The sequence below is a fragment of the Sclerotinia sclerotiorum genome, genomic scaffold (genome assembly GCF_000146945.2).
Source record: "Sclerotinia sclerotiorum 1980 UF-70 scaffold_26 genomic scaffold, whole genome shotgun sequence".
In the NCBI taxonomy this organism is placed as follows: Eukaryota; Fungi; Ascomycota; class Leotiomycetes; order Helotiales; family Sclerotiniaceae; genus Sclerotinia; species Sclerotinia sclerotiorum.
In genome coordinates, this window is record NW_001820810.1 from 273,821 (window position 1) to 299,632 (window position 25,812).

General features: G+C 40.5%; 8 protein-coding genes across 8 annotated transcripts; 5 read left to right on the forward strand and 3 right to left on the reverse strand.

The window, feature by feature from the left end:
* Positions 1 to 591: 591 nt before the first annotated feature.
* SS1G_13661 (hypothetical protein) lies at positions 592 to 2,601 on the forward strand (the record flags this gene model as incomplete). Its single annotated transcript, XM_001585372.1, has 5 exons — positions 592 to 601; positions 732 to 993; positions 1,041 to 1,546; positions 1,632 to 2,272; positions 2,506 to 2,601. The coding sequence occupies 5 exons, from the start codon at positions 592 to 594 to the stop codon at positions 2,599 to 2,601; spliced, it is 1,515 nt and encodes a 504-aa protein (XP_001585422.1).
* Positions 2,602 to 4,333: 1,732 nt separating this feature from the next.
* On the forward strand, positions 4,334 to 7,817 carry SS1G_13662 (hypothetical protein; the record flags this gene model as incomplete). The annotated part of the gene is made up of 8 exons (XM_001585373.1): positions 4,334 to 4,336; positions 4,392 to 4,457; positions 4,518 to 4,576; positions 4,638 to 4,656; positions 4,711 to 4,776; positions 4,836 to 5,493; positions 5,641 to 6,658; positions 6,704 to 7,817. The coding sequence occupies 8 exons, from the start codon at positions 4,334 to 4,336 to the stop codon at positions 7,815 to 7,817; spliced, it is 3,003 nt and encodes a 1,000-aa protein (XP_001585423.1).
* A 1,896-nt stretch (positions 7,818 to 9,713) lies between these two features.
* On the reverse strand, positions 9,714 to 12,184 carry SS1G_13663 (hypothetical protein; the record flags this gene model as incomplete). Its single annotated transcript, XM_001585374.1, has 3 exons — positions 9,714 to 9,874; positions 10,084 to 10,347; positions 10,438 to 12,184. The coding sequence occupies 3 exons, from the start codon at positions 12,182 to 12,184 to the stop codon at positions 9,714 to 9,716; spliced, it is 2,172 nt and encodes a 723-aa protein (XP_001585424.1).
* A 988-nt stretch (positions 12,185 to 13,172) lies between these two features.
* Positions 13,173 to 14,043, forward strand: SS1G_13664 (predicted protein; the record flags this gene model as incomplete). The annotated part of the gene is made up of 3 exons (XM_001585375.1): positions 13,173 to 13,184; positions 13,668 to 13,765; positions 13,968 to 14,043. 3 exons carry the CDS (start codon positions 13,173 to 13,175, stop codon positions 14,041 to 14,043), a joined length of 186 nt encoding a protein of 61 aa, XP_001585425.1.
* A 263-nt stretch (positions 14,044 to 14,306) lies between these two features.
* Positions 14,307 to 15,085, reverse strand: SS1G_13665 (predicted protein; the record flags this gene model as incomplete). The annotated part of the gene is made up of 3 exons (XM_001585376.1): positions 14,307 to 14,313; positions 14,530 to 14,571; positions 14,928 to 15,085. 3 exons carry the CDS (start codon positions 15,083 to 15,085, stop codon positions 14,307 to 14,309), a joined length of 207 nt encoding a protein of 68 aa, XP_001585426.1.
* Positions 15,086 to 15,967: 882 nt separating this feature from the next.
* On the forward strand, positions 15,968 to 19,550 carry SS1G_13666 (hypothetical protein; the record flags this gene model as incomplete). Its single annotated transcript, XM_001585377.1, has 3 exons — positions 15,968 to 16,224; positions 16,282 to 19,492; positions 19,542 to 19,550. The coding sequence occupies 3 exons, from the start codon at positions 15,968 to 15,970 to the stop codon at positions 19,548 to 19,550; spliced, it is 3,477 nt and encodes a 1,158-aa protein (XP_001585427.1).
* A 1,810-nt stretch (positions 19,551 to 21,360) lies between these two features.
* SS1G_13667 (predicted protein) lies at positions 21,361 to 21,995 on the reverse strand (the record flags this gene model as incomplete). Its single annotated transcript, XM_001585378.1, has 3 exons — positions 21,361 to 21,474; positions 21,545 to 21,572; positions 21,907 to 21,995. The coding sequence occupies 3 exons, from the start codon at positions 21,993 to 21,995 to the stop codon at positions 21,361 to 21,363; spliced, it is 231 nt and encodes a 76-aa protein (XP_001585428.1).
* Positions 21,996 to 23,153: 1,158 nt separating this feature from the next.
* Positions 23,154 to 24,035, forward strand: SS1G_13668 (predicted protein; the record flags this gene model as incomplete). The annotated part of the gene is made up of 3 exons (XM_001585379.1): positions 23,154 to 23,408; positions 23,515 to 23,686; positions 23,875 to 24,035. 3 exons carry the CDS (start codon positions 23,154 to 23,156, stop codon positions 24,033 to 24,035), a joined length of 588 nt encoding a protein of 195 aa, XP_001585429.1.
* Positions 24,036 to 25,812: the final 1,777 nt, after the last annotated feature.

The window sequence follows — 25,812 nt, forward strand, 5'->3', positions numbered from 1 at the left end:
TTTCTATCGTGAATTTATGATTGACGAGATGTCGTATAGCTATTTCTGATGGTACAAATGCTGGATCCATATTGCGGCGGGGAGTGAGTGAGTGAGTGATTGATTGATTGATTGATTGATTGAGCGGTAGAAGTTTTTTTCACGGACGGAAGCTTTCTATGGATTCGCTGGGTTATTTCCCCTTCTCTTTTCTCTGCTGGCTCCGGGATTTCTTACTTGGGTGCGGAATGTTTCTGATGTTTCTGATGTTTCTGATGTTTCTAATGCTTCTATTATCCTTGTTGGTGGGCTGCTTCGGTGGGTTCTGTGTCAAAATGTCAGGCAGGGGAAGAGCTTTGGCCCTTTGACTGATGATTGATGTGTTGCTGCAAGAAATATCGGCCTTTATAAATTCCGTGATGTGATGTGGTGGTGTGTGTGGTGGAACTTCTAAACTTACTACCGAGTACTTTACAATTTGTTCATTTTGAGACCACAATTCTATTTCATCTATTCAATTTGAGATTCAATTCATCCCAAGACAATTTCGACTAACCTAATCCTTTAACTTGGGTATGTCTAGATGGCAGAAGTATATCCTTCAATTGCACAATGTGCAGTGGTAGCTACAGCTTTCAAGATATTATTGTTTCCCGCATAGTCAGTTATCTTGATTCTTCCCCTCACAAACCGATATCTCTCCAACGTTCAATGGAACTATCGTCCTGATTAATATTCTAGCAAATCCACAGACTTTGAGGTTCATAGGAATTGGCTCGCGATTACGAATAGTTTACCATTAAATGAATGGTATATCGAAAAGACGTCAGAATGGACTCTCGATTATCCACCCTTCTTCGCATACTTCGAATTATTTCTATCAAAGTTCGCAGAATGGATTGACCCATTGATGTTGATGGTCAAAAATTTGGAATACAGGAGCTGGCAAACCGTCTACTTTCAACGCGCAAGTGTTATTGCTACTGAATTAGTTTTGGTGTATGCGCTTCATCTGTAAGTGCTTTTGAATCTCTGATTATCATCGAACTAACATTATCAAGCTTTGTGAAAACCGCCCCCACCAATTTAAAGCGTCCTTCGCAAGCAGCCGCTCTTTCGATCCTACTTTCACCTGGTCTACTTATTATCGATCATATACACTTCCAGTATAATGGTTTCATGTACGGTCTCCTCATATTATCCTTAGTTATGGCTAGAAATGAGGGAACCAAGCTAGCAAGTGGTATACTATTCGCAATATTGCTTTGCCTCAAACATATATACCTCTATCTTGCGCCAGCATATTTCGTCTTTTTACTATCAGGATACTGCCTTGGGTCCAAGTTTGGACCTAAGCGTCCTTTTGATATAAAGTTTGGGAATGCTATCAAATTGGGAGTTAGTATTGCAGTAGTATTCGGAGCTGCATTTGGACCTTTCGTTTATTTTGGTCAAATGCCCCAGATTATAAGTAGACTTTTTCCCTTCGGAAGAGGTCTCTGTCATGCTTATTGGGCTCCAAATATTTGGGCTATGTACTCCTTCACTGATCGAGTTTTGATATCTGGTAAGCCTTCCTCACCCAAACAGAGTCTCTTGCTATTGAAATTCAAGGTTCCGTAATCCTAAGTTTGTAACTAACAAATGTACAGTCGCCCCCAAAATCGGCCTCGCGGTTGACCAAACGGCTGTCAATAGTGTGACTCGTGGTCTTGTTGGAAATACTTCCTTTGCCGTGTTACCCGAAATCACCAAAGGCATGACTTTCGCTTTGACAGCCATCTTTGATTTTATTCCATTGTTTAAGCTCTACAAGAGTCCTACATGGGACAACTTCATCGGAGGTGTAACACTTTGTGCTTATTCCTCATTTCTTTTCAGCTGGCATGTCCACGAAAAAGCAATTCTTCTAGTCATCATACCGTTCAGCCTGATTGCTTTGAAGGATCGTCGATTCCTTGGGGCATTTCGACCATTGGCTGTTGCAGGTCATGTTTCTTTATTCCCTTTGCTTTTCACAGCTGCGGAATTCCCCATCAAAATTGTGTATACCATTTTCTGGCTTGTTTTGTTTCTCCTTGCCTTTGATCGTTTGGCACCAGCGTCAAAATCAAGAATATTCTTACTTGATAGATTTAGCACACTCTACATTACTGTCAGCATTCCTCTGATAATGTATTGCTCGCTGGTGCATCAAGTTGTCTTCGGGAATAAGTTAGAGTTTTTGCCGTTGATGTTCACGAGTTCATACTCGGCAATCGGAGTTGTGGGAAGCTGGATAGGATTTTTGATAGTATATTTTGAAAGTTAAGAGTAGTCAATGATACCCATTTGTTTCTTAGGAGTCCTGTCAAATTAAGAATTCATTGATACTGCAGCACTGAATGTCATTTGCGAGCATGCTTTTGGATGGTCAATATTGAACAGTATTTACCACAACCGCATAAGCGAGTTTAACGGCCAATATTTGCTCTGTACGACAACTCGCGCTATGCTTGTAGAGATGCTAATCTGGAAGATGACTAGGAAAAGCAAATTGGTCATCCATATATTACCTTTGGGTCAATGTCTGAGGATCCCAGGGTGGTGGGGGAAAAGACATGGGCCTATTCACCAAACTAATCGACCCCAACTTTAAGGGGGGGGGGAAGTACATGATTGATTACTACTACCAGCTATTGGGGTGGCGATTAGGATGCTGGTATTGAATACCAGAGATTTATGGCGGTCTGAGTAAGTGGGGTTCGAAATATTGAACATGATGGGATTTGGAATGGTAATCGTACTGAAAAATATCTAGGGAACTCGGGATGTGGCCAAGAAGAAAGCGAATGCAAACCATATGAAAAGCCCTACTTGGATACATCAACTACTGCATTTTGCCGTATTCGCTGTGTGGAGTGAAAGTTGTTACAATGATGATGTGCATCTCATTCAATGGAGGAGAAAGTGGGGAGATCAGAGCAGTTCCTTCAGGGAGAGCGTGGCATCACATCAATATCAACGTCATGAAATATAATTTGCAGGGGTATTGACCCCCCTATTTACATCGAAAGCAAGAGATATTGAAGGTTTCATGTAAAATTATCGTGAAGTTCAATTATTTCATCCAATCTTTGATGATAATGTGAGAATTAATCAAACCTTGGATCTTCAGGGCTTTGGTAGGGTCTTGCCAGGACAAAGCTCGGGAGTTGAGGTTGGGTTGTTTAAAAGAATCGGCTGGCTTAGCGGGAACGCTAAACCCTTTTTGTCAAATGCCAACGATGGCATCCGCCCGGATTTTCCTCTGCAAAAGTTTTGTGTTGTGAGACTTGGGAGTAGAATGATCAAGTCATGATTGATTTAGTAGAAATGTCAGCAACGACAATATCATTACGGATGACTATTTGAAGGAACGATTCATGATTTCAAAGTATATTCAACGTCATCTTCATCACCCCTGAATCTGGAGAAAACCCTCTTTCCAATGTCAATAAACCACTATGCACCACATAACACCCCAATACAGCTTGAACAAGTTGGAATTACCTTCAAGAGCTAGTAGAAAATCGATAATAAAGAAGAATAAATACATCCGAGGACCTTTCAGCACTTCCCGAGTCCTTGGCAAGTAGGCCTAAATTCGAGGAGCATGTCATGAGAAGCGGCTATTAGTTAGAGATATTTTCTAGAAATCCTATACTCAGGGTTATTTGGTCAAATGGAAAGATAATTGTATATACATACATTCATATCGTAGAGCTCATCTCTGGCTACATATTGAGCATAAGAAAGTTGTTTAGTCCATGAGGTTTAGAAATTCTATATCTCTTGATAGAAATGTATACGGCTATGGGTCGCAAGTTCTCGAATCGGTCTCCGTTCTCACTAGCCCGCATCCTTGTCACACGCTACGCTAACACATCCTCCCGACCTTTTCTCATGTTCGTTCTTCTTTTCCAAATCCACTTCTTCTTCCTCCTCTTGTTAACTCTGACAACGCGTAACTATCAACAAATTTCATCAACCACCAACTCACCACATTGATTCTACGAGCTTGTAGGATTTCTTCATCACGTACCGAGCCCCCCGGACGCGTCTGGAGCTATATCTGTAAGTTTAGAGATTGATATGCTTCCACAAATAACACCCAAGCTGTGAAAGGGCAAGTCAGCTAGTCTTTCTACCACGCTCCAACTCCACGTCACTGTCAGATCAATTCACCACCAACTTTTTAAACTTTTTAAGCGTCACAGTAGTCTGGCGCAAAGCGTCTTGCTTGCTCTATGGAGGGGTATATCAAATACTAACATTCTTTTTCCTTAGGATCTTCTACATGGTCAGGGCTATTTGACTATAACTAACTCTCACAATGGTAAGCTGTTCCTTTCCGTCTCCTCAAAACTTAAAAATATAACTAAACTCTTTAGGTTCTCTTTAAGAGGAAGCCAGTACAATATGCACCAAAACCGGAAATTGAGAATGAAGACACAGAGGTATGGACTTCATTTGTCTGAATTTCTATCCCTATGTACGATGACTAATAAAAGTCATAGGTCTGGGTGATTCCTGCTACTGGAGAGTATTTCTTAGACTACGAAGATTACTTAAATCGGTGAGTTTGACTAAATTGCCCCTCACTGTCGACCCCTAGTGGAACACGCTAACAGAATAAGAATGGATTTCTACAAACAGGTTCGAGACTTTCCCAACCACAGCTAGCTCGCGACATTTACTAACTAACCCTAGCGTCGATTTATTTGCCAAATCTCAGGCCATTCTGGTCTATCATTCTTTGAGGCACTTAAGAGTGAGGTACGGAATTCTTTATATCGCATCGCGCTAGTGAGGAGGAGGGCTAACCTATTATATAGTTGGCAGGTGCGCAAGAGGTCGAAGAGGCATTTCCAAACGCATTGAAGCAGCCAATCCTAAGACGTGTACAATTCCAAACCATTTCTCGAATCGATACCTTGGTGGACACGATTTTCGAAGAGTTTAGGTCCGATTATTATCCTGGAGAGGTCGTCACAGTTCATGTGGTTACAGGCGATCGACTTACTGGTACCGTGAGAGAAAAAACACATTTTGGAAGCAAAGTTCTGCCGGATGGCACACTGAGCGCACCTTTCTCAAGATATTTTGTTAGCCTAGACGGTCGACCAAACGAAGAGGCAGTAGTGGACGACGCTCATATTACGCGTGACCGCAAGATTTTCACAAAACAAGTTCTGCGGTCTTTCATTAAGAAAACTGTTACGAGGGAGGCATGGACCGGTGCGCCTTGGTTGGTGAAGCACGATGTGGCCGCCATTTATAATATCGACATTAGAGTTCCTCCGCATCTTCGATATGAGAGTAAAGCAGCGGAAAGAAAACAAAACCAATCTCAAAAAAAGATCGGAGCGACTGATTTTGATGGTATGGTTGGTAGCTTTCACGGAGGAAATGGACCACAAGCTAGACTCCCGGAGTTGAAGCCAGCACCCAAGAGCCACAAGAGCAAGCAGCAACAGTCCCAACTGGCAAAGAGTAAGCAGCAGCCATCTTTAGACCCTGCTCCTTTGAATTTTATTCCTACACATTTCCCTCCTCCCCATCCCCACTTTCAAACCCCTCCGCAAATTCCATTCAATTCTCATCCCCATGCTCCTCCCTTCATGTCTCACACCTTTCAAGCCAATGGGCCACCACAACAAGTGGGACCTCACTTCCAAAACTTCCACAACTCTACCTTCGCGTTTGCGCCTCTTGCATCCCTTCCTCCGGCTCCTCCACCACCACCGCCTATCAAATACCCAATTGAGGATTTGGAAGTGGCCCCTAGAGTTGATGGACCGAAACGACCCGACCTTAAATACTTTTCGCAAGATAATCCTATGATCTGTGGAAGACCAAGCGCCGAGGGTAATGGCATTCATATGTCATCCATTGGCCAATTACTAGAAACATGGGACACTTTAAATGTCTATTGTCAAATCTTCAAATTGGACTCATTTACTTTTGATGATTTCGTTGAAGCATTACAATTTACGTCAGAAGATGTAGACTGCGAGTTATTCGTAGAAATTCATTGCGCGGTTTTGAAGATTTTGGTAAATTCCGATGCCGATGATGGAAAACTACAGGTTCAACTACCTGAATTGGAAGATTCAGACGATGAGGATGAAGATTCTATAGAGGCTAGCGCTGTGCCAACACCTACACCAGAACCAGAGCCAAAACCCAAGGGACGCGCCACTAGAAGTAGTCTGGCAAAAGCTGAGGCGGAAGCTTTACAGAAGGCAGCCGAGCAACCCCCGGAAGAACCAGCTGGACCAGTAAATACTCACCGCGCAGCCGAGATGGAAGATAGCATTGAATGGATCGAGAAGTTAAGAAAGCGTGACTTCAAAAATGGTGGTTGGGAAGCTATCATGGTTGGCCTGTTACATCAACTTTCGAAAGATGAGAGGTATTTTGCTGATTGCGAGGCACTTCTTGTTCAACTCGCCCCTCTCAACATGGAACCGACACAAGAGACTGCTCGTCTTCAATATGCCAAACTTGACGTCAACCTTCGTATCAAGGCTCTTCAAATCATCTGCATGCTTACTGCCGAAACCAGGGCAATTCGTGGGTACATGGAAGAAAGTAGTGAACATATGACGATGCTTCGAAAGGAAAAGATTCAGTTCCAGCGCACTAGGAAGGATGCGTAAGTGTTTTCAGTATTTTCTTGATAAATTGCTAACTGAATTAGACATGATGCTCTTAAGAAACTCAACGAAACGCGAAAAGCACTTGAACCACCCCCTGAACCAAGTCCTGCGCCAGTTGTAGAGAAGGCTGCGGAGAAAGAAGCTTCAGCTAGTGTCAATGGAGATGTGACTATGCACGATGTCGAGGAAGAAGTTCAAGATTCTCATGGTGATGAAATTATGGACTCAGATGAAGAAGCTCCTCCAACCCGATCATTACGTCGTGGACTTGATCGAGCAGCCGAACGAAAGCGCAAGCGTGAAGCTGAACAGGAGAAGAAAGCAAAAGCAGAGGCAGAACCTAAAGCGCCGAAACAATCTAAGGCACTCACAAAGGTTCTTAAAGACATACAAAAATTACAGGATAAGATTAAGGAGTGCGAGGAAGAAATTGCCATACTCGACAATGATCTTCGAGAGGCCGATTGTCCTCGTACTCGTGTACTTGGTAAGGATCGATTTTGGAATCGCTATTATTGGTTTGAACGCAATGGTATGCCATACAGTGGTCTTCCTACAAGCTCTACTGCTGATGCTGGATATGCCAACGGATGTATCTGGGTCCAAGGACCAGATGATCTTGAGCGTGAAGGATTTATCGAAATGCGACCCGAATGGCAAGATGAATATCGATATAAATTCAATATGACGGTACCGGAACGGAAGGTTATGGAAGAAGGAAATACTCATGTATTCAATGCTCATCAATGGGGATACTATGAAGATCCTGATTCAGTTGATGGTTTACTTAATTGGCTCGATGCTCGTGGCAATAACGAGTTGAAACTTCGAAAGGAACTTCAACTTTACAAGGACAAGATTGTTACTCATATGGAAAAGCGGAAGGAATACCTTAACCCTAGCGATGAAAAGAGTGTTGATTCAAGTCATAAACGAATGTCGACTCGTGGAAAACAACAACCTCATGTTGATCATACAGCTCATCGATGTTTATCTTGGCGTAATAATACAGCGATTAGTGAATTGGGACATCTACATTCAGATCAACCACGAAATCGTAAACCAGCTAAGAAAGCGGCTCCAATTTTACCACCAGCGATTGAGGAAGAGAGACAAACTAGAAGTGAGGCGGCGAAGAAACAGAGGAAACGTTAAGAATGCGAAGTTTACCATTGATTAAGGATGTTAAATCAAGAGTATATCGAGATACCTATTGTTACATTGAGGTGTTTATGATTTTTTTTCCCCCAAAGCCTTGAGCATGGTGTTATTTGGTCTGCTGTGTTTTTGGGGGGAGTTATGGGTTTTGACTTCAACATTTGAAATTGAAGTATGGAAATTAAAAATTACGGACTTGTGTGCATATTATGGTAGTTTACAAAATGGTTGTATTTAGATGGCTTGGAAGGGATATTTGAGCATGGAAGGTATGGAAAGAAAGAATGCATTGCTTGCATTGTGTTGTGTTGCATTGGATTGGGTTGGTTGCATTGGGACGGGATGAATTGAACTGGAGTGGAGTGAGTTTAGTGAATTTTATAGCTTGGAATTGAGGGAGTGGATGATAGGGGATGGAGAAGAGAAGTGAAGTGATACTGGTGATTGGTATGAGTAGATGATTAAATAGATAGATAGATATACCAAGTATTGTATTATACTGTAGTAAGTATTATAAATACTCAAGATTTAAATATCTGATTTAAGTATATAAATTTTTTTATGTATTTTACTTTATAAGATCTTTAATTATATAATCAATTAATTATTTATAATGAATTGAAATGAAATGAAATGAAATGAAATGAAATGAAATAAAATAAAATAAAATAAAATAAAATAAAATAAAATAAAATAAAATAAAATAAAATAAAATAAAATAAAATAAAATAAAATAAAATAATGTCACACTCAAGAATACTGGGTAAAGTATCTTGTATTAGAAAATACTAAGCTAAGGAGAAAAGAAGAAGGAAAACAAGAGTAGAGAGTTTTCCTATGATTAAATACAAACGGGGCATGCCACGTGACCCGGAGGTGTGAGGCGTCACAAATAAAATAAAATAAAATAAAATAAAATAAAATAAAATAAAATAAAATAAAATAAAATAAAATAAAATAAAATAAAATAAAATAAAATAAAATAAAATAAAATAAAATAAAATAAAATAAAATAAAATAAAATAAAATAAAATAAAATAAAATAAAATAATTATATTTAAAATTTAAGATTATATTTTTATTTTTAACTTTTTAAAAAAATCAACAAGAATAAATTAAAAAAATATATTTATTTGTTAAAATGAATGGTTCCTGCGTAGCACGTGCACAGGGCACTAGTCCTATTAGGACTAGATTGAGAAGCTCTCTGTAGGAGAGCTTCTGTTACGACGGGCTACACAACTACCAAGACACGTGATCACAAATGATCAGTAGTGATCATTAAGGATCACTAAGGATCACGATATAGGTGATCACTGGTGATCATGAAGGATCACCAGTAATCATAGAAGCATGAAGGACTATATAATCAAGATGGATTTCCTTTGTATAGAGCTTCGTGCTCAAGATCAATCATTTAGTATACTCTACTATTAGTTACGAATTGCATATCATTATTGTCATTACTTTAAGTCCCTGCTTGACGCCTAGTTATAAACCTACTTCGAGAGCCTAGAGCACTTCCACGTGATCTAGACGGCAAACCTCGTAACAGCTTCGTACTTCCGTAGAACTTAGAAGAGTGATTAATATACTAGACCAATATTACCTCAGTTCTGCCCTATCAGCCTCCCACTATTCCCTGTGTAAGGTCATTCCTTTTAACATTATTTAAAATTATAAATAATTTAAGTAAAAATAAAATTTTATTATTTATATCTTTTTTTTTTTTTTTTTTCAAAATTTCTCTTTTTTCTTTTTCCCAAAAAAAAATAAAATTAAATAAATTATTAAAAATATTTCAATAATTAATGAAATAATAGCTTTTCAAATTGCAGAGATTTTGTCATGAATTCAAATTCGAATGGGTGGGTGGGTGGCTGTGCGACCCTTTTACAATCCTGAGAATTGTTTATCTTGGTCGTCGTCTCCGAATCCAGTAGAGCTGGGTTTATCTCTACCATATCCACTCGAGGTTATCTGATCATTTTCGCCATAATCTCCAGAGCTAGACTTTGTTGTTCCATAACCACTGGAGGTGCGATGGGTAGATTCTAGAATTCTTATTTACATGCTTGGAAATTTGAAAAATCTATATTAATTTATGGTATTTGTAGTGATAGCTATAATTAGCTGTAGCTATTTACTCCCTAACTACCCAACAAAACCATCTACTTCCCATTCGCCATCATCGGTACCGGCGCCTGTATCGACGTCGACGCCAACATAGAAGCACCCGTCACGGAAATATCTTTTCCCGTACCTATAATACCCGACGTCACGGGTACATCTCTCTCACCACCTTTCAAAAATCTTCCCGGTACACCTCTTGCTGCTACCGATGCATTTCCCACATATGCACCTAGTAATTTACTCCATCTATATTCACCTCTTCTTAATTTTTGAATTTCCTTGTAGGCGTAGGAATTTAAATATGGGAGACCTGTTTTTGGATCGCGGAATTTGGCGGGGTAGTGGGTTATTGCGCAGAGGGTGTGGGATTTTGATGAGGGAGTTTTGGTTTTGGCTGGGTAGGTGGGGTTAGTAATGTATGTATGTATGAGGGGGTAGGATGATGGGTAAATGGATGAATAGTAGGGAAATGATATAGACTTACTAGGAGCTTTAGGAAATGTTTGATTAAACAAAATCCTTGTTTGTATATCTTTATTTTTAATTTCTTCTTCATTGAAATTTGTCAAGATGAGACAATTCCTAAGCGCATATTCCGTGACAGGTGGTTGTGGAGGAGGTAGAGGAGGAGCTGAAGTATAAGGAGAATAATGTTGAGAAGCGGTAAAAGAGAAAGGAGTTGTTTGAGAAGGCATTAAACGAGGATAGTTTGTATTCGGAGGTTGAAAACTAGGAAGAGGTTTAGAACTATCAAGGGATGGAGGTTGAAGGAAGAATGGAGGAACGGCGGATGGTGTTTGGTGAGGTATGATTGGAACGGCGTGATTATGTGATTGTGGAAGTTGAAGTGGTCCATTGATATGAGGAACGGCACCGGTAGTTTGATGTGGTGGTTGAAGTCCACTTATATTTGGGACAGCTCCAGAAGTTTGATTGGGTGGTTGAAGGATGCTGGTGGATGGCTGAAGGATGCTGGTGGGTGGCTGAAGGATGCTGGTAGGTGGTTGAAGGATACTGCTAGATGGAGGAATGGTTGGTAGTTGTGGTGGCTTGAGAATACTACTAAGTTGTGATTCTGGATGAGGAGGATGCAGATTGCCATCAGAAATCATTGATGTAGATTCCTGCTTCAATGAAACTCCATCTTTATCTGCATCACTTGTAGCGATTCCCGAGGCGATTCCAGGTATCGAATCCTTTCTATCACTAACTGGCGCATTGGCCACAGCCGAGCCTTGAATAGTACAACCTTTCAAAGTAGTTGATTCCGGTGATCCAGGTTCATTTTCATCCTCCATTTCCCCAGTCTTTCTCTTCTTCGACTTTTCCTTAGTTTCATCCGATTTGAGTTTCTTCGATCCAATTGCAATTAATTTTCCTCCTACCCATGTCGCGCATCCACTCCACCAGGTAATAACAGGACCTTCTAATTTTCTATTATGCAATGCCGCCAATTTTAACCTCTGTTCTTCTTCCCTTTGTTGTTCCGCTTCTTCCCATCTACTTAAACTCTTGGAATTACTCTTTTCCACCCTTGCAGCTTCTGCCAATCTATCTTCTTGTGTCATGGCTGGTTTCCTTGCGGCTTCTTTTGCTGCAGCGGCTTTCTCCATATTCGCCAACTGTTTTAACCTCTTCTTCTCCCGATCTATCATTTGCGCATGTAACTGTTCTTTACTTTTTTTCGTAGTACCACGAGCCGATGCTCGAGTTGGCGCATCTTCTGGAGTTGGAATCCATGAAGCGCGTTCGGACTTTTTCTTTGGTCTTGGAGCAGGCTTGGAGGGAGTCGTAGGATCGATCTTAACTCTCTTTTTGAATATCTTTGGTATACCATCATTCATCTTCCGTTTCTTTGCCAATCGTTCTGCCTTTTCCTTCCGTTGTAACTCTTTCTCCCCTTCAAGATCATCTGCGCCAGCTGCAGGTCCTTCATCATCATCATCATCAGAAGAATCCATTTGTACATCAGAATCGGCCTCCACATCAACGAATCCATGATCTTCCTCATTTTCATCTTCTGCGAATAAAAGTTCTAATTCATCATCCGGTTCTTCTTGTTGTAATAAAGCATTCAATCGATTTCCTGCAGTTGAACGTTTTTGTCGCGATGTAACCATCCATTCAACTTCTCCTTCTCCGCCATTTTGTTCACTGTCACTACCACTGTCGTCGTCGGATGGATTATCCTCAGTTCGCATTGGGGTATCCTCATCGATATCGTCTGCCATTTTTATTGATTTGTTTTGAATACGCCGTCGCAGATATGGGAGAGAGTATTATCATCGCCTTTTTCATTCACTGCCGAGCTTTTGAAACGCGACACGCTTCTCGCGACGGTAACTAAAATGCGATTGTAATTATTGTTGTTGAAGAAGCTCTCGGATAAATCTCATTATCAAATCAATAAAGCGGAATAATCTTAAGCCGGGCCTTCCCGATTGAGTTAGGTAAGTCGCACATGCTTATCTTAAACAGCGCCGGTTTATGATTAAAAAGCGGAAGCCAGTAAAGCGGCGGGAGCGATCAAAAGATCACCCGAAGAAGGTGCGTACATAGGGTTGGGCCGCAGATTCGTTTCCGGGCAGGGCAGGGCACAAGTTACGGCAACCTGACGTCACATGATGCACCTTTCTTTCAAAGTTTGGTACAGCAGTACGACTTACTGCGTATGAATCCTTGTTATCATTCTCGCTATCTACCGACCGGTACTCGGTATTACTTTGAAGATACTCTGTATACTGCACTGCGTACAATCCTGCGCCTACAATACGATTTTGAGGACACTTCTCCTCAAGCCTTTTCATTTATAAATAGAAATTCTTAGATGGGTCAGGAGTTTGATAAAACTTGCTCGATATTTTACCTGAAAATCATCGTATCATTCATGCAAAAATTTCTAGAAGAACCATGATCTCAAACCTTGGCATTTCGCAAACATCACGTTTTCTTCGAGGAAAACCCTCTATTTCGATAGTAATGATGCTAAAGATGGAAATGACTTTGAAAAGCATCGCAGATAGCACAGTGGTAAAGTGATAGGCTAAATACATATCACATCAAGTATGAATGTCGCAATGAAGTTGTTTAACGGTTCCAGTGAAGCTCATCAAGTAAATAAAGTGCTTTCAAGGGCAGATGACAAGGCTGTAAAAGATTTCCATTTCTAGAGTTGAGTGCGGTTGGAGTTGCTCATGGCATACTTAATGCATTCTTCCCATGCTATACTTGGTATGTACGCTAAGGTTTCAAAATGAATCAATCAGCAGAAACAGATCAATCAGAGATGAGAGAATATGCATCATCAAGATGAACTTTACCAGCCACGATTATGAAAATACCAATCAACAGTGCCATTGGACATGTATAATTGAACGTATGGGGGAAGGTAGATGAAGATCAAAACTTTCAAATGAAGAATTCCCACGCCATTGTCACACTCAACTGCCAATTTTTAAGGGGTAAGAGTACGGCATATTCGGGACAATGGAAAGCTACCTACTGAGTAGTCTAGGTACCGATGTGAGAATGTAAGTTGAATCATGGAGAGATCCGAGCAATTAATCTCGACTTCTTTTTTGGACTGATGTGCGTGCGTGGACCAATAGTTATATAAAACAAGCCAGAGATCAATGCATTACACTTCAAAGTTCAGCGCAGTCACGATGGCCGAAGCGATGAAAGAACATTGATACAACCGGTGAACTTTTCTAGGAAAAGGTCGGAAGAGGTAATAAGCATCAAACAAATGTTACGTTAGAACGGATAGGAAAATATCTTCTAGATGATATTTTTGAAAAGGGGAAATATAGGTAGGTAGGGGAGGTTACAGTACATATCGTCATGGGAGAGAAGTCATTGGTGTAATAATAAATGCAGGATGATTGAATTGTGACACTGCATCAATTTCGTACCTTAAAATCCTGATACGGCCCCCAATTATTTATAGAGGCTGATTTGATAAGACTGGATGGATGAAGAGATAAACCTAATAGAACGCCAGTGTTTTGATAGGATGCAAGGAAACTCTAAGGGTAATGTAGATAATGAGATGGTGAATGAGCGAGTACAGGGAAACAAGGCTGGCTAGGTATTTGCAGATGAATAACTAATAATGGTTTTCGCAGTCAGATGGCGGTTACTACGTATAGAATAATGACTGACGGGTTACCAGCTGCACGAGTGAGTGTTTTGATATTCGGAAATATATGTACCTGATATGCGGTGAGATGTTATTTTGAGAAACTCATGCAGTAGATAGGTTATAAGAGGGTTTGATGTGATGTGATGTATATGTACAAAAGTGAGCCCTCAAGCTATAGAAGATGAATTAGATTTCTGAATGATAACTTATTAGTTACTGGAGTAGAAAGATTTATTAGCACATCACTTTGACACTATCTAGTGAACACCTAAGTCATGGTTGACTTGGCTATGGGGTAATGATCTGTGATGGCGTTTTCTTCTCTTTTTACCAGAGATTATTAGTGTCCGTTCTCAAGCTTGGTACTCCGTATAATATCATTAACTGATGATTTGCAGTTAAACAATCATCTAAAACATATGTATTGCTTACACTATTAAAGCCAATTTGTTTGAAGCAGATATGTATGTCGAGCTATAGATGTAAGACGTATACTTTCGTATATCCTTGGTGCTTTTTGCTCTTTGTCTAAATGGAACAAATGGAACTAATTGAACAAACTATACTAATGAAAGAAGCGCAAGAGAATAGCCAGCTAGTCATATATGTAGAAACATCAACAAAATCCGAAGCTCTGAAATTATTTTGCTATTCTGCTGGATGATATCTTTTCCTTGTATCTGTATTAATTACCTAGGTAAGATGTAATTTTATAAAATCTAATTTACGCATTCACTTGCTCGCTCATTCGCCCACTTACCCAAATTTACCTATCCATCTACCATTGATGTAAAACTAATCGACGCTATACTAACCTTTAACTTTCGTACCTTATTCTTGTACCTGTGAGGATCTCTCCATGACCTCTTTCGTACCTCTCTCGTACCTCTCCCGTTCCTCTTTGGTCCCCTCTTACCCAGCTCTTACTAGCCTCGTTTGTTTCTCGTACCAACTCTGGCTTAAGCCCTTCGTTTGGCAACAGATACATTAATTATTTCCAAATAGAATCCGTCTTCGCACCATCTCTCCATCCCATCCAAGCAAGTTTCAGCACATCGCACTAAACTTCATAAGCGAATACCCTTCCTCGAAAAAAGACACTCGGTCCATCTCAACAATCCATGATATCTCTCTTTCATCCTGCCCTTCACCTCCTCCACCATACATACATACATAGTAGTCTTACGTCCAACTTACATTTCACTTACGCATCATTCCCTCCCTCTTTTTGTATCTCAATCATATTTCGTCTCTCATGTCAGCATCTCTTCTTTTGTATTAATGAAGGTTTGTATATTGAAACGGAAACTCTCAAGTCAACCATTATCGATAGAGCCATCCTTTCACGAAACCCTTTTTCCTCCAAAGTTCAAGTCCACTTTACGAAATCCTTCCAAGCTGTAATTCAAGCTCAATCAGTCTCAAGCATCCTTCTCTGTCAAAGGGACTTTGTACTTCACAGGACGACCGAACCCCTATCGGATCATAATCCTTCCTTCAATTCAATCGACGCTTTCAATTTCAAAGTTTTCTCTCTTGCGAAAAAGTCATTGATTTGACTCATTGAAGAGTTCGTCAATTTAATACATCTCCATCGTCTTGACAACTCGTCCGAACCCTGCCAACACAGTCTTTACGAAGTATTCAGATCACTTACCTAAACGGTCATACTATTTACGTTTCTCATCGACAATTTAATCTGCCGAGTCAACATCAAAACTGTTCTTTAAACTAGCTCGTCTTGACGCGATTACTAGCGCCAAATTTGATATCAGGACAGACATCAACAAGAGAGCTTGACTCGGAACCATACCAATCTGCCATCTCTCGTGTCAGAATCGAGAGATTGTGGCAGACGGGATAATCTATAATGTCAAATAAGAGATCTGATCATCTCAACCTTGGCCATTTACCCCAGCCAGCCGTCGGTTTTCCTCGCTCGGGCTCTTCAACTTCCAATACATCCCCCACAGAGGCTTCAATCGGAGGCGCTCCCTTGAGATCACCATTTGGTCTACCGTTAAACTCCGCAGGCAAAATGGCCAGTAATACGCGGTCGGGAGCTGGTTCTCCATCGCATGAACTTGCTACACAACAAAGTGCCAACAGGTTATTCCCCACAAAGAGGTATGATAACTCGATTGAAATTTAGTATGATACAATGGCTTATTCAATCATTTACAGGGCACGAGAGATTCAAGCACAAGAAGGTGGGTTCAGTAATAGCAATGTATGGGGACCTCCAACAAGTGGCAATTCTACTCCGCTGCGAGAGACTATACTAGAGTCCCCCACGGATGGCTTTCCCGATTTTGCCCAATTGCCAACGGTGGAAACCACGCCAGCACGACGAGCTCGTGCTGGCACACTTCCATCTCGTTTTTCGTCTGGAGGACCTTTGAATACAGCTCCAGGAAGTCTTGCAGCGAAGACGTCGAGACCCACACCATCTTCGACTCCATTCAAATCTCCATCGCCAAACCTCAATGATTTGGGTGATCCGTCTACCAGCACAGGTTTGTTGAATCGATTACGTTCTGGTTCAACCCCTCAAAATCCTCAATATAAAAGTTCGCCGTTCGGTCACTCAGGGCTCTTCACTTCAAGTTGGGGCTTGCCTTCGGGCGGCCGTGATCGGACCTCGACTTTGCAAAGTATTGCCAGCCAGTCGTCTAATGGTCCTAGTTCACCCGCACAATCTTCATTCTCGAGGGAAGGAAACAATGATAACGAAATCAGAACTCTTGATTATCTGGGCCTCGCGGAAACCCCACAACCTCCTCGAGCTCAATTGGTAAATCCATTGTTTGCCAATATCCTCGATATCAACAGGCAATCAAACCGTTTTCGCTCTTACTCTGTCAACGCGAAGGAGAAATATGCCGAAGATGAGGAGGATGATGACTATGGTTCGGGTAGCATGACACCATACGAACAGGCACAGGCAGCCCAACAAGTTCAATTACAGATGCAAATGGCTGCCACCAATGCTGCGATCCAACAGCACAACCTCGCCGTTCAACATTACGCCAGCCAAGCAAACAGACCAAGAGCCAGGACTGCCGGCGTTCTTGATTCACCAAATCCATCAAGATTACTTCGTGACTATTATCCTTCAGCGTCTCGTCTTGGTAATACCATTACTGCCTCAGAGCTGAGAGAGGCGGAAGAATTTGCAGCCCTTCCTGAGGCCGTCGCCGCGATGACTTTGGGACGTTCGAACAGTCGAAACGAACACCTCTCCCCCAACGACAATTTGGAGGGACCAACCAGTGCTCTTTGGCTCGGAAGCATTCCATCATCAACCACCACCTCTACTCTCACGGAAATGTTCAAAATTCATGGTCCAGTTCAGTCCGCAAGAGTACTTACGCACAAGAATTGTGGGTTTGTCAACTTCGAACACGTTGATAGTGCCATAACAGCAAAGGCATTGATGCATGGAAAGGAAATTTTCCCAGGAGCAGGACCAGTCAGAATTAACTTTGCTAAACCTGTATCTCCAGCAACGACGCCAGGTCCTGATGGAGCATTTCCTTCTCCAAGCCCAGATCCTTTCTCCAAGGGTCTGGACTCGGGTGCAAATGCTGCTGATACCAATGGTGCTCCTGGAGTTATCTCAAGACCTGAAACTACTGAACCTCCTTCGCCAAGGCTAAGAGACATCAAGAACGATATTTTGAGTATTGTGTCCGAGTTTGGAGCCACCGCAGAGGACAAGGTTAAGATTGGTCAAAGTCTGCAATCATCCATTTCATACGACAAATGGCAGTCTGAGATTCCAGCAATTCCAGAACCCAGTCACAGCAGAGTTCACGATGCCCCTAAGCTCAGAGACATTAGAAAACGAATCGACAACCAAAGCTGGTCACCAGCTGAGATCGAAGCTATCGCTATGGAAATGCTTGAGGAAGTTGCCGAGTTATCATCTGACTACCTAGGAAACACCGTTGTCCAGAAATTATTTGAGCACTGCTCAGATGATACTAGGGATCTTATGCTCGAGCGAATTGCTCCCCACATGGCGGAGATTGGTGTGCACAAGAATGGTACTTGGGCTGCACAGAAAATCATCGACGTATGCAAAACCCCCAAGCAAATGAGTATGATAGTTCAGAACCTTGCGCCATATACTGTGCCGTTGTTTCTTGATCAGTACGGAAATTACGTTTTGCAATGTTGCTTGAAGTTTGGTTCACCTTACAATGATTTCATATTTGAGGCTATGCTTAGCAAAATGAAGCCTATTTCCGAAGGACGATATGGTGCCAGGGCTATGCGAGCTTGTTTGGAAAGTCACCATTCTACTAAGGATCAACAACGAATGTTAGCGGCCGCCATTGCGTTACACAGTGTTCAATTGGCTACTAATGCTAACGGTGCTTTGCTTTTGACTTGGTTTTTGGATACTTGCACATTCCCACAACGTCGATCTGTTCTTGCACCTCAACTCGTACCAAACCTTGTCCACCTTTGCAAGCACAAGGTAGCATATCTCACAGTGCTGAAAGTCATCAACCAAAAGTTAGAGTCTGATGCGCGCGATCAAATCTTTCAAGCATTGTTCTTTTCAAAGGATGACGAAACTCTCGAGGCTATCTTATCTGATCAAGCCTGTGGTGCTACTTTGATTTTCAAAGTACTTACTACTCCATTCTTTGATGAGTCAATTCGAAGCAAGGTGGTTGAGAACGTTCGTAATGTTCTGATTCGCCTCAAGGCACAACCAGCACAAGGCTATAAGCGCTTGATGGATGAGGTTGGATTATCAACTCGTAACGGTAGTGCCGGACCAAGCAGAGAGCATAGTCAACAGCAAACGACCGATCGCCCTCGACCTGGGTCACAACAAAGTCAAGCCATTGGACAACATGCACCCCAATCACAATATGGTGCTAACCAATACTACCCACAAATGCAACAAAATCCACAAATTCAGCAAAATGCATATGATATGAATATGAATATGCAACGAACTGACAGCATGGATTCCAATGTTACACCCTATCAACAATACGCACTCCCAAGCTCAATGTTCCCACAATCTGCAGGCATGATGCAACCAATGAATATGCAACAGTTGCAATACCAAAACATGGCACGAGGTACTCCTCCAATTAACAGCTTCTACCCTGCCATGCAATCAGGGTTTGGTGCATTTGGTACCCCACAAATGACGGATCAATATCGCGGAATGCAAAATGCTAGTCCCATTCAACCACCATCTCAGCAAATGAGCCCTAGCCCAATGGTAGGACAAAACTCATTTGGACCTCCTGGTTTCAATAATATGGGAATGGGAATGGGAGCATATGGTTATGGTGGCTTGCCTGTTAATGGAATGCAAAACTTGCCATATATGCAACAAGAACAAGTTAACAGTCGACGTGGGAGAGTAAGTTAAATCTTTTAGCCAATAGATGATAAAATACTAACTTTGGTAGCAGAGATAAATGCACATATTAGAAAAAGTTCTACCCACTTAGTGGCTGGATTTAGCTTCGCCTCGATCTTTCCTCCAAATACGAGAGGGATCAAGTTTGATTGCTTCTACTTCTTGTCTAACCTGGATGTGGGGCATACTTGATGTTATCTTTGCAAAAGTTTTACGGCGTCTGGTATACTGGGGGCTTTTTTTTCTCTCTACTCTACGAACGATCAACCAATTCCTAGCCTTCACGACCATTATCAAATTTGGTGTGGACAGATGATTTTGCCCCGGTGACCAAAATCATCTTCTGACAAACCAATTTTATGTTCATGTATACAACACAATTCCGTTCATGTTCATAAAAGATCCATGAGAGTGAGGATTCTTTCAGCGGTATTTATTTCTTTCAGTTCTGCTATGTTGCAAACTTTGAGGTTTGAGCAGACAATGTAGCGATTGTTATTTCTTCTATGATGAATGAGTAATGAGCGGTTAGGAAGGAAAAGATTTTAAGGCGATCGGACGGATTGATGATTTGGAGAGAAGATGATGGGATGAGGAATGAGGATTACTTGGATTGCAACATCCAATTTATCTAAAGGTGTGCGGGGAGTTTTCCCGCAGGGGGATGGGAAACAGATATTGAGAGACCAATAAATGACGTACTATGTACGAGATCATTCACCTCTCAAAATCTATCCAGCTATTTAGCTACCATAGCTAAAAATGAGTTTTGATAGACATGACCCAGCACTTGCTAGACAGGAATCTAGCGATTGCTAGATCACGAGCTCGAAACAAATGAAAAGACAAATATGTAACATGAAGCTGGCTGGTGAAAGCTAGGATATGAAGTGGTGGAATTGGATGGGATGGCGCAATGAAAGGAGGTGTTTGTTTTTCAGAAATTCACAAAAAATATTAAATCTCTTAAAATTTAAAGTAAAGATAGTAACTATAAAATGTATTGTAAAGATTTTTTTTCACTTGATCTTTGTTTGATCTTGGTATTGAATGATGTATGTATGGATGTATGATGGTGAGGACTTTCTTTGTATATTATAAATTTTTTTCTTGAAATTTTTAAAATTTTATATTAAAATAGTAAGGTGTAGTTTTGACTTCTTTTCACAAACTGAAATTTTATATAAATAGACAAATATTGATTGGAAGTTAATTAGGAATTTGATATAGTGAGCATGAGGTTTATGATGAAGGAGAAGAAATTGTATACATGGTGTGTCAATTATCTTGAGGATGTAATATAGATATTGATATTGATTAGATTAATTAATTTTAATAAAACAAAAATGAATAGATCCGTAACGTCTTGGATTCAAATAATTATAGGATTTTATAATTTGAATTGTAATTGACGAGGGAGGACTGAAAATATTTAAATTATTTTAGATTTTGAATTTTTGGAATAAAAGAGAAGTTCTTAAAGACTTTGACTTTCAGTTACGAGAAGTTTGTGTCTAATTTGGCGGTCTGGGTTATGGATATATATGCCAGCAACTAGATTGTATCAAGCAAAGAATAGGTACAAAAGTGATTGAAGTAGGATTACCGCTGGGAGTCTTCGATTCGATATTCTCAATATCAAGTTATACGGAATGATCATGAAAGGATAGTCAATTGTTAGCAGTCTAGTAAAATGGGTTTGGATTTTTAGAACTATGTGCGCTTGAGTGTTCTTACTGACTGAAATGTAAGTCTTAATATCTTCAACGACGGTGGAAATTGAAGTTATTGCTATTGCCTAGGATGTGGTGGTATTGACATGTATGGGTTAAAAAAGCAAAGAAACTCTCTTTGGGACGTAATAAGCCTCAAGACGCGGTTCCACGCTGTATACTGAGCATGATCTTGAGGCTGAATGACTTAACCTTAGCTTCATTCGGTGTTTGTGTGCCTTTGCCACATCGTCTTGCTTCTCTCCATATCTATTCATCAATTAGTTCTAAGTAATTCTCGATAATCGAAATGTCGATATCAGTATCGTGAAATACGAACAAGATGGACGGAAAGTGCAATGGGGAGGCTAATTACGTTACTTCTGTCAAATTTTGACTCGGGCCCGGGAGCTAGGTTAATGAGGAGACTGGAGTTGTTATCAAGACGGGATGGGAAGCGCACTAAGTAGTTGAGTAGGTAGCTGAGGACAACGACTTCTCGTATATTCTCACCAAGACCGATCCACTGTTACACAAAGTGCCATGTCATCATGTCAGGTCAGAATTTCCTCGTGCGTAAGGTTAAGGTTACATGAACTGGGTACACGTGATGATTGATCACCTTACCCCTCATCAATGTCTTAGAACCTTCCACGCCTCGTCTGCATGGCCTCACATCTTGTGTATAGGGCTGAAACATACAACCAATCGAAAGAATCATCTTGTAATCCTATACTTAGCATCACAAACCTGTTCTCCGGGGAAAATATGTCTACGATCTTGGAACACATAATGATTGGATTAAATTCCTTTCATGCTTCTATAAGAAAATGGACTCTTATCAACTTGTTGGTTCGCGGGCCGAAAGTTGGGTTTTTTGGAGCTACGCCGTTGTCACACATAAAGGCTCTATTTTCACCTCAGCTCGGCAAAGTCTCAGAGATGAGGTGAAGCCTCTACAAATGCGATATCGCTAAGGATTAATTGAGAGGAGGCGAGGAAAGTGATGGAGACACGTCATTTCGAGAAATTTTGGGGACGGGTTAGATCCGAAAAATTTGAGCAGGCCTGTGTTTGTTGCCATGTTTGCGGTGTTTGCGGCTTTGCTCGAGAAGGAGTAAGGTACGCTTACCCGGTACTTATGGCGGAAGATACCGATCATTACCTTACCAAAATGAGGATGAAATTCAAAGATGAGCTGTTGGTGCTTACGATAATAGTATGACGATTTACGTCTGAATATCAAAATGATATTCGAATGATCTCGCAACCATTTCTCGTATACATTCTTAGTTTGTCTCAGTAGATTTATCTTTCTTCTCAGCTATAAGAAAACGAGCCTCATTAATTGAGAAAATCCCCAATGATCTAGTGATCGCACGTACGATGTTCGGTGAATAGAGGCTTATTTTAAGCCGGGTCTCAAGCCCAGTAAGAAGTTATAATTACCTATTCTAAGATTTTGACTTCAATACTAAGCCTTGTTAACAACTCACTTCGTATGTAGATGTCAAGTGATATCGTAGCTGAAAATTATTACTTGTGAACTTATGTGTTGGCGGCCTTGACATGAGATTTTGGATAGAATGGGCTTTTTGGAGTCGAGTTGGGTTATTTTGCTAAGTCTTTGATTCGGATACCTGCACGAGCTGTGTTGGTAGGCGTAATTTGAGAAGAACATGGTGAGTGGTGTTTTGATACGAGGATGAGATGGCTATGTGGGATGCTGGTGTTGTTTTTGTTGTTGTTGTTGTTTAGAGTTGATGTGATATTATTAGTAGTACAGATTTATGGGAATAGGTATATAAAGATGAGAAGTTTCCTCTTTTATATTCATCCTCATCTCAGTACATCCTGTCTACACATTACATACAAAAGATCTAATCACCAACCGACCAACCAACCAAATTCCCTCCAGCTCAACACCAAACTCACCAACAAACAACAAGATGCAATTCTCCACACTCCTCACTCTCATCACCTCCCTCGCATTAACAAATGCACTTCCCCTCTCTCCACCCCTCAACACTGAATCCCTCACCTTCCATGGTGCAGCAGGAGCTCAATACACCTTATCCGTTCCTCTCGATGGTTCTGTTACAAGAACTTACAATGCATTAAGCATTTCATCTATTTCAACCAGTGGATTTGATGTTAAGCAGAATTGTAGAATTCATGCTGTCGATTATACACCTGCTCTTGTTGTGAGTTTACACCCTTCATCACCCTAAATTCCTCCTCTCCGCTTCCTCCACCCACTAGGCCATACTTCTCCGCATAGATCAACTTACTAATTCATTTTCATCACAGGAAGGACCAGATAATACCTGGGTAATAGGACCTCCCCAAACTATCATCGATATCTCCTGTACTAGTGGGGGATCTACTCCTTCAGGAACCGTGATCAATATTGAATTAGACGGAGCAGCCGATGCGAAATATTTCATTAGTGTACCTCTTGGTGGTGGTCCAGTTTACACAAGTTAGTACTCTCTATTTCCTATTTATCCTATACACTTTCTACACTTCCCGGAATCTCTCATTCTCACTCTAACCCTCACCCAACAACTCATCTCTCCGTGACTCACCTCATTTCCTCCCCTATCCTCCTCCCAAACCCACAAACCCACAAACCCAAAGTACGAAAGAAAAAAAACTAACAATCCCCAGACAACCCCCTCTCTATCTCCCAAGTCCGCTCTACATATCCCAACATCCCCGCCTGTGCCTTCGATACGGTAGATATCAAACCAGCTTTCGTACAAATCGCCACTGGGGTGTGGAATATGGGTCCTCCTCAAACAGTCAGGAGTGTTTCTTGCTCTGCATAGATTACTTTTTGGAATTCTCTTGCCGCTGAGCTTGCAATTGATGAGTGATGGTAATTAATGAGAGATTGTGCTTGGGAATTTTTTATGGAATGAGATGAGATGCGATGAGATGAATGGAAGAGGGATGGGAGAATGATTTCTTTAATTAATTTCTTTACGTATTGATATTGCAATTGGACGGTCCTTACTTTTGGTATAATCTTAGATAAAGAGAGGTAATGGGATGAAAGAGAGAGAGGATCACTGCGCTGCACAGCCACATGCATTCACATTCTCAAAGGAACTTTTCCTCTACATTTAGCTAGGTTCATACACATGCATACGGCATACAGAGGTGGATTACGAGATCATTATGGGATAATAGATGGATGGATGGATGGATGGATAGGTTATTAGTTTATGATATGATATGATATGATATATGTACACGATCCTTTACGGTATTTAATCGGTTATTTAGCTACTTAGTTATTTATTGACTATAAATAGTAGAACAGAAAACAGCGAAGAATAGAATGATTTTCGCCACTCCTATCTGTCTCTGCAGTTACAGTTTTGATTTTTTTTATTGTGCTAATTAATTCTATATGTGATTCCGGAGAGTAAGGTTAAAGCTTGTTTTGTTGTGGAAATTGTAAGATTCTATTGTATTGTGGTATTGAGTGGAATGATGTAAGGGGTGAAGAATACTTTTTATTAAGTAGAATTTTAAAGATATAAAATTGTGATTTTATGTTTTATATATTAATTATAAGCTAGGATTCAATAGCTAAGATTATAAATATTTGATTAATAATTAATAAAAAAAATAATGACAAATATAGAAATGAAAAAAATCATAAAATATAAATATAGATTTACATTTATATTTAGTTAGTTTTCATTTTAATAATCTATCATTTTAATATACTCATATATAAAAAATCAAACCAAATCAAATCAATAAAAATAAACTTCTCAAGATTATAAAAACACAATCAAAAAATAAAAAGAACAAAAATACTTACCAAAAACCTATCTAATCTTACATCCATAATGATCTTATCCACCTACCAATCATTACACATTACATATCCCAGCACAGCACGTCGAACTCCACACTACAAAATCAATAACCAGCATACGCTGCCGGAATATTGACCGGATGGTTGACCGGAGAGTAATACTCAAATTATCATTTCAGTACTGTACCCCACTAATTATCACCCCACGCCACCCCAACCCCCAGCGCAAAACAGCCGGCCGATAAGTTGTAACAGTAGGTATAATTATGGAACCGGAACCGGAGGATTGTGAAAAGGTAGGCACCTATGATATGATCTCTCATCTAGATCTAGATTTATAGATTATCTCAACAAATACCTAGGTACCTAGGTATACAAGGAAAAATTGTTGTGATTACTCGGTAGGTAATGGTGATAATGGAATATATGTAATAGGTTTTATAGAATCTAAATAGTAACTAGTATAAATAACTTTCCATATCCGAGTTTCAGGAAGGAAGGATTTATATATATGTATAAATTCGAGAATCATTATTTATAAATAGCATCAACTTCCTTTCATTTCCTTTTCACATCCCATCCCATCCCATCACAACTTCTCACTTCCTTCCCCCTATTAACACATAAAACTTTCACCCAACCTAAGCTCACTATCCAACATGAAATCATCATCACCACCACCACCACCAACCAAAAAACCCTACCAAATTCTCTCCTCCCTCAAGAAAACCCAACAACAAAATCGAATTCCCAAACCATGGATACTCCCCTCC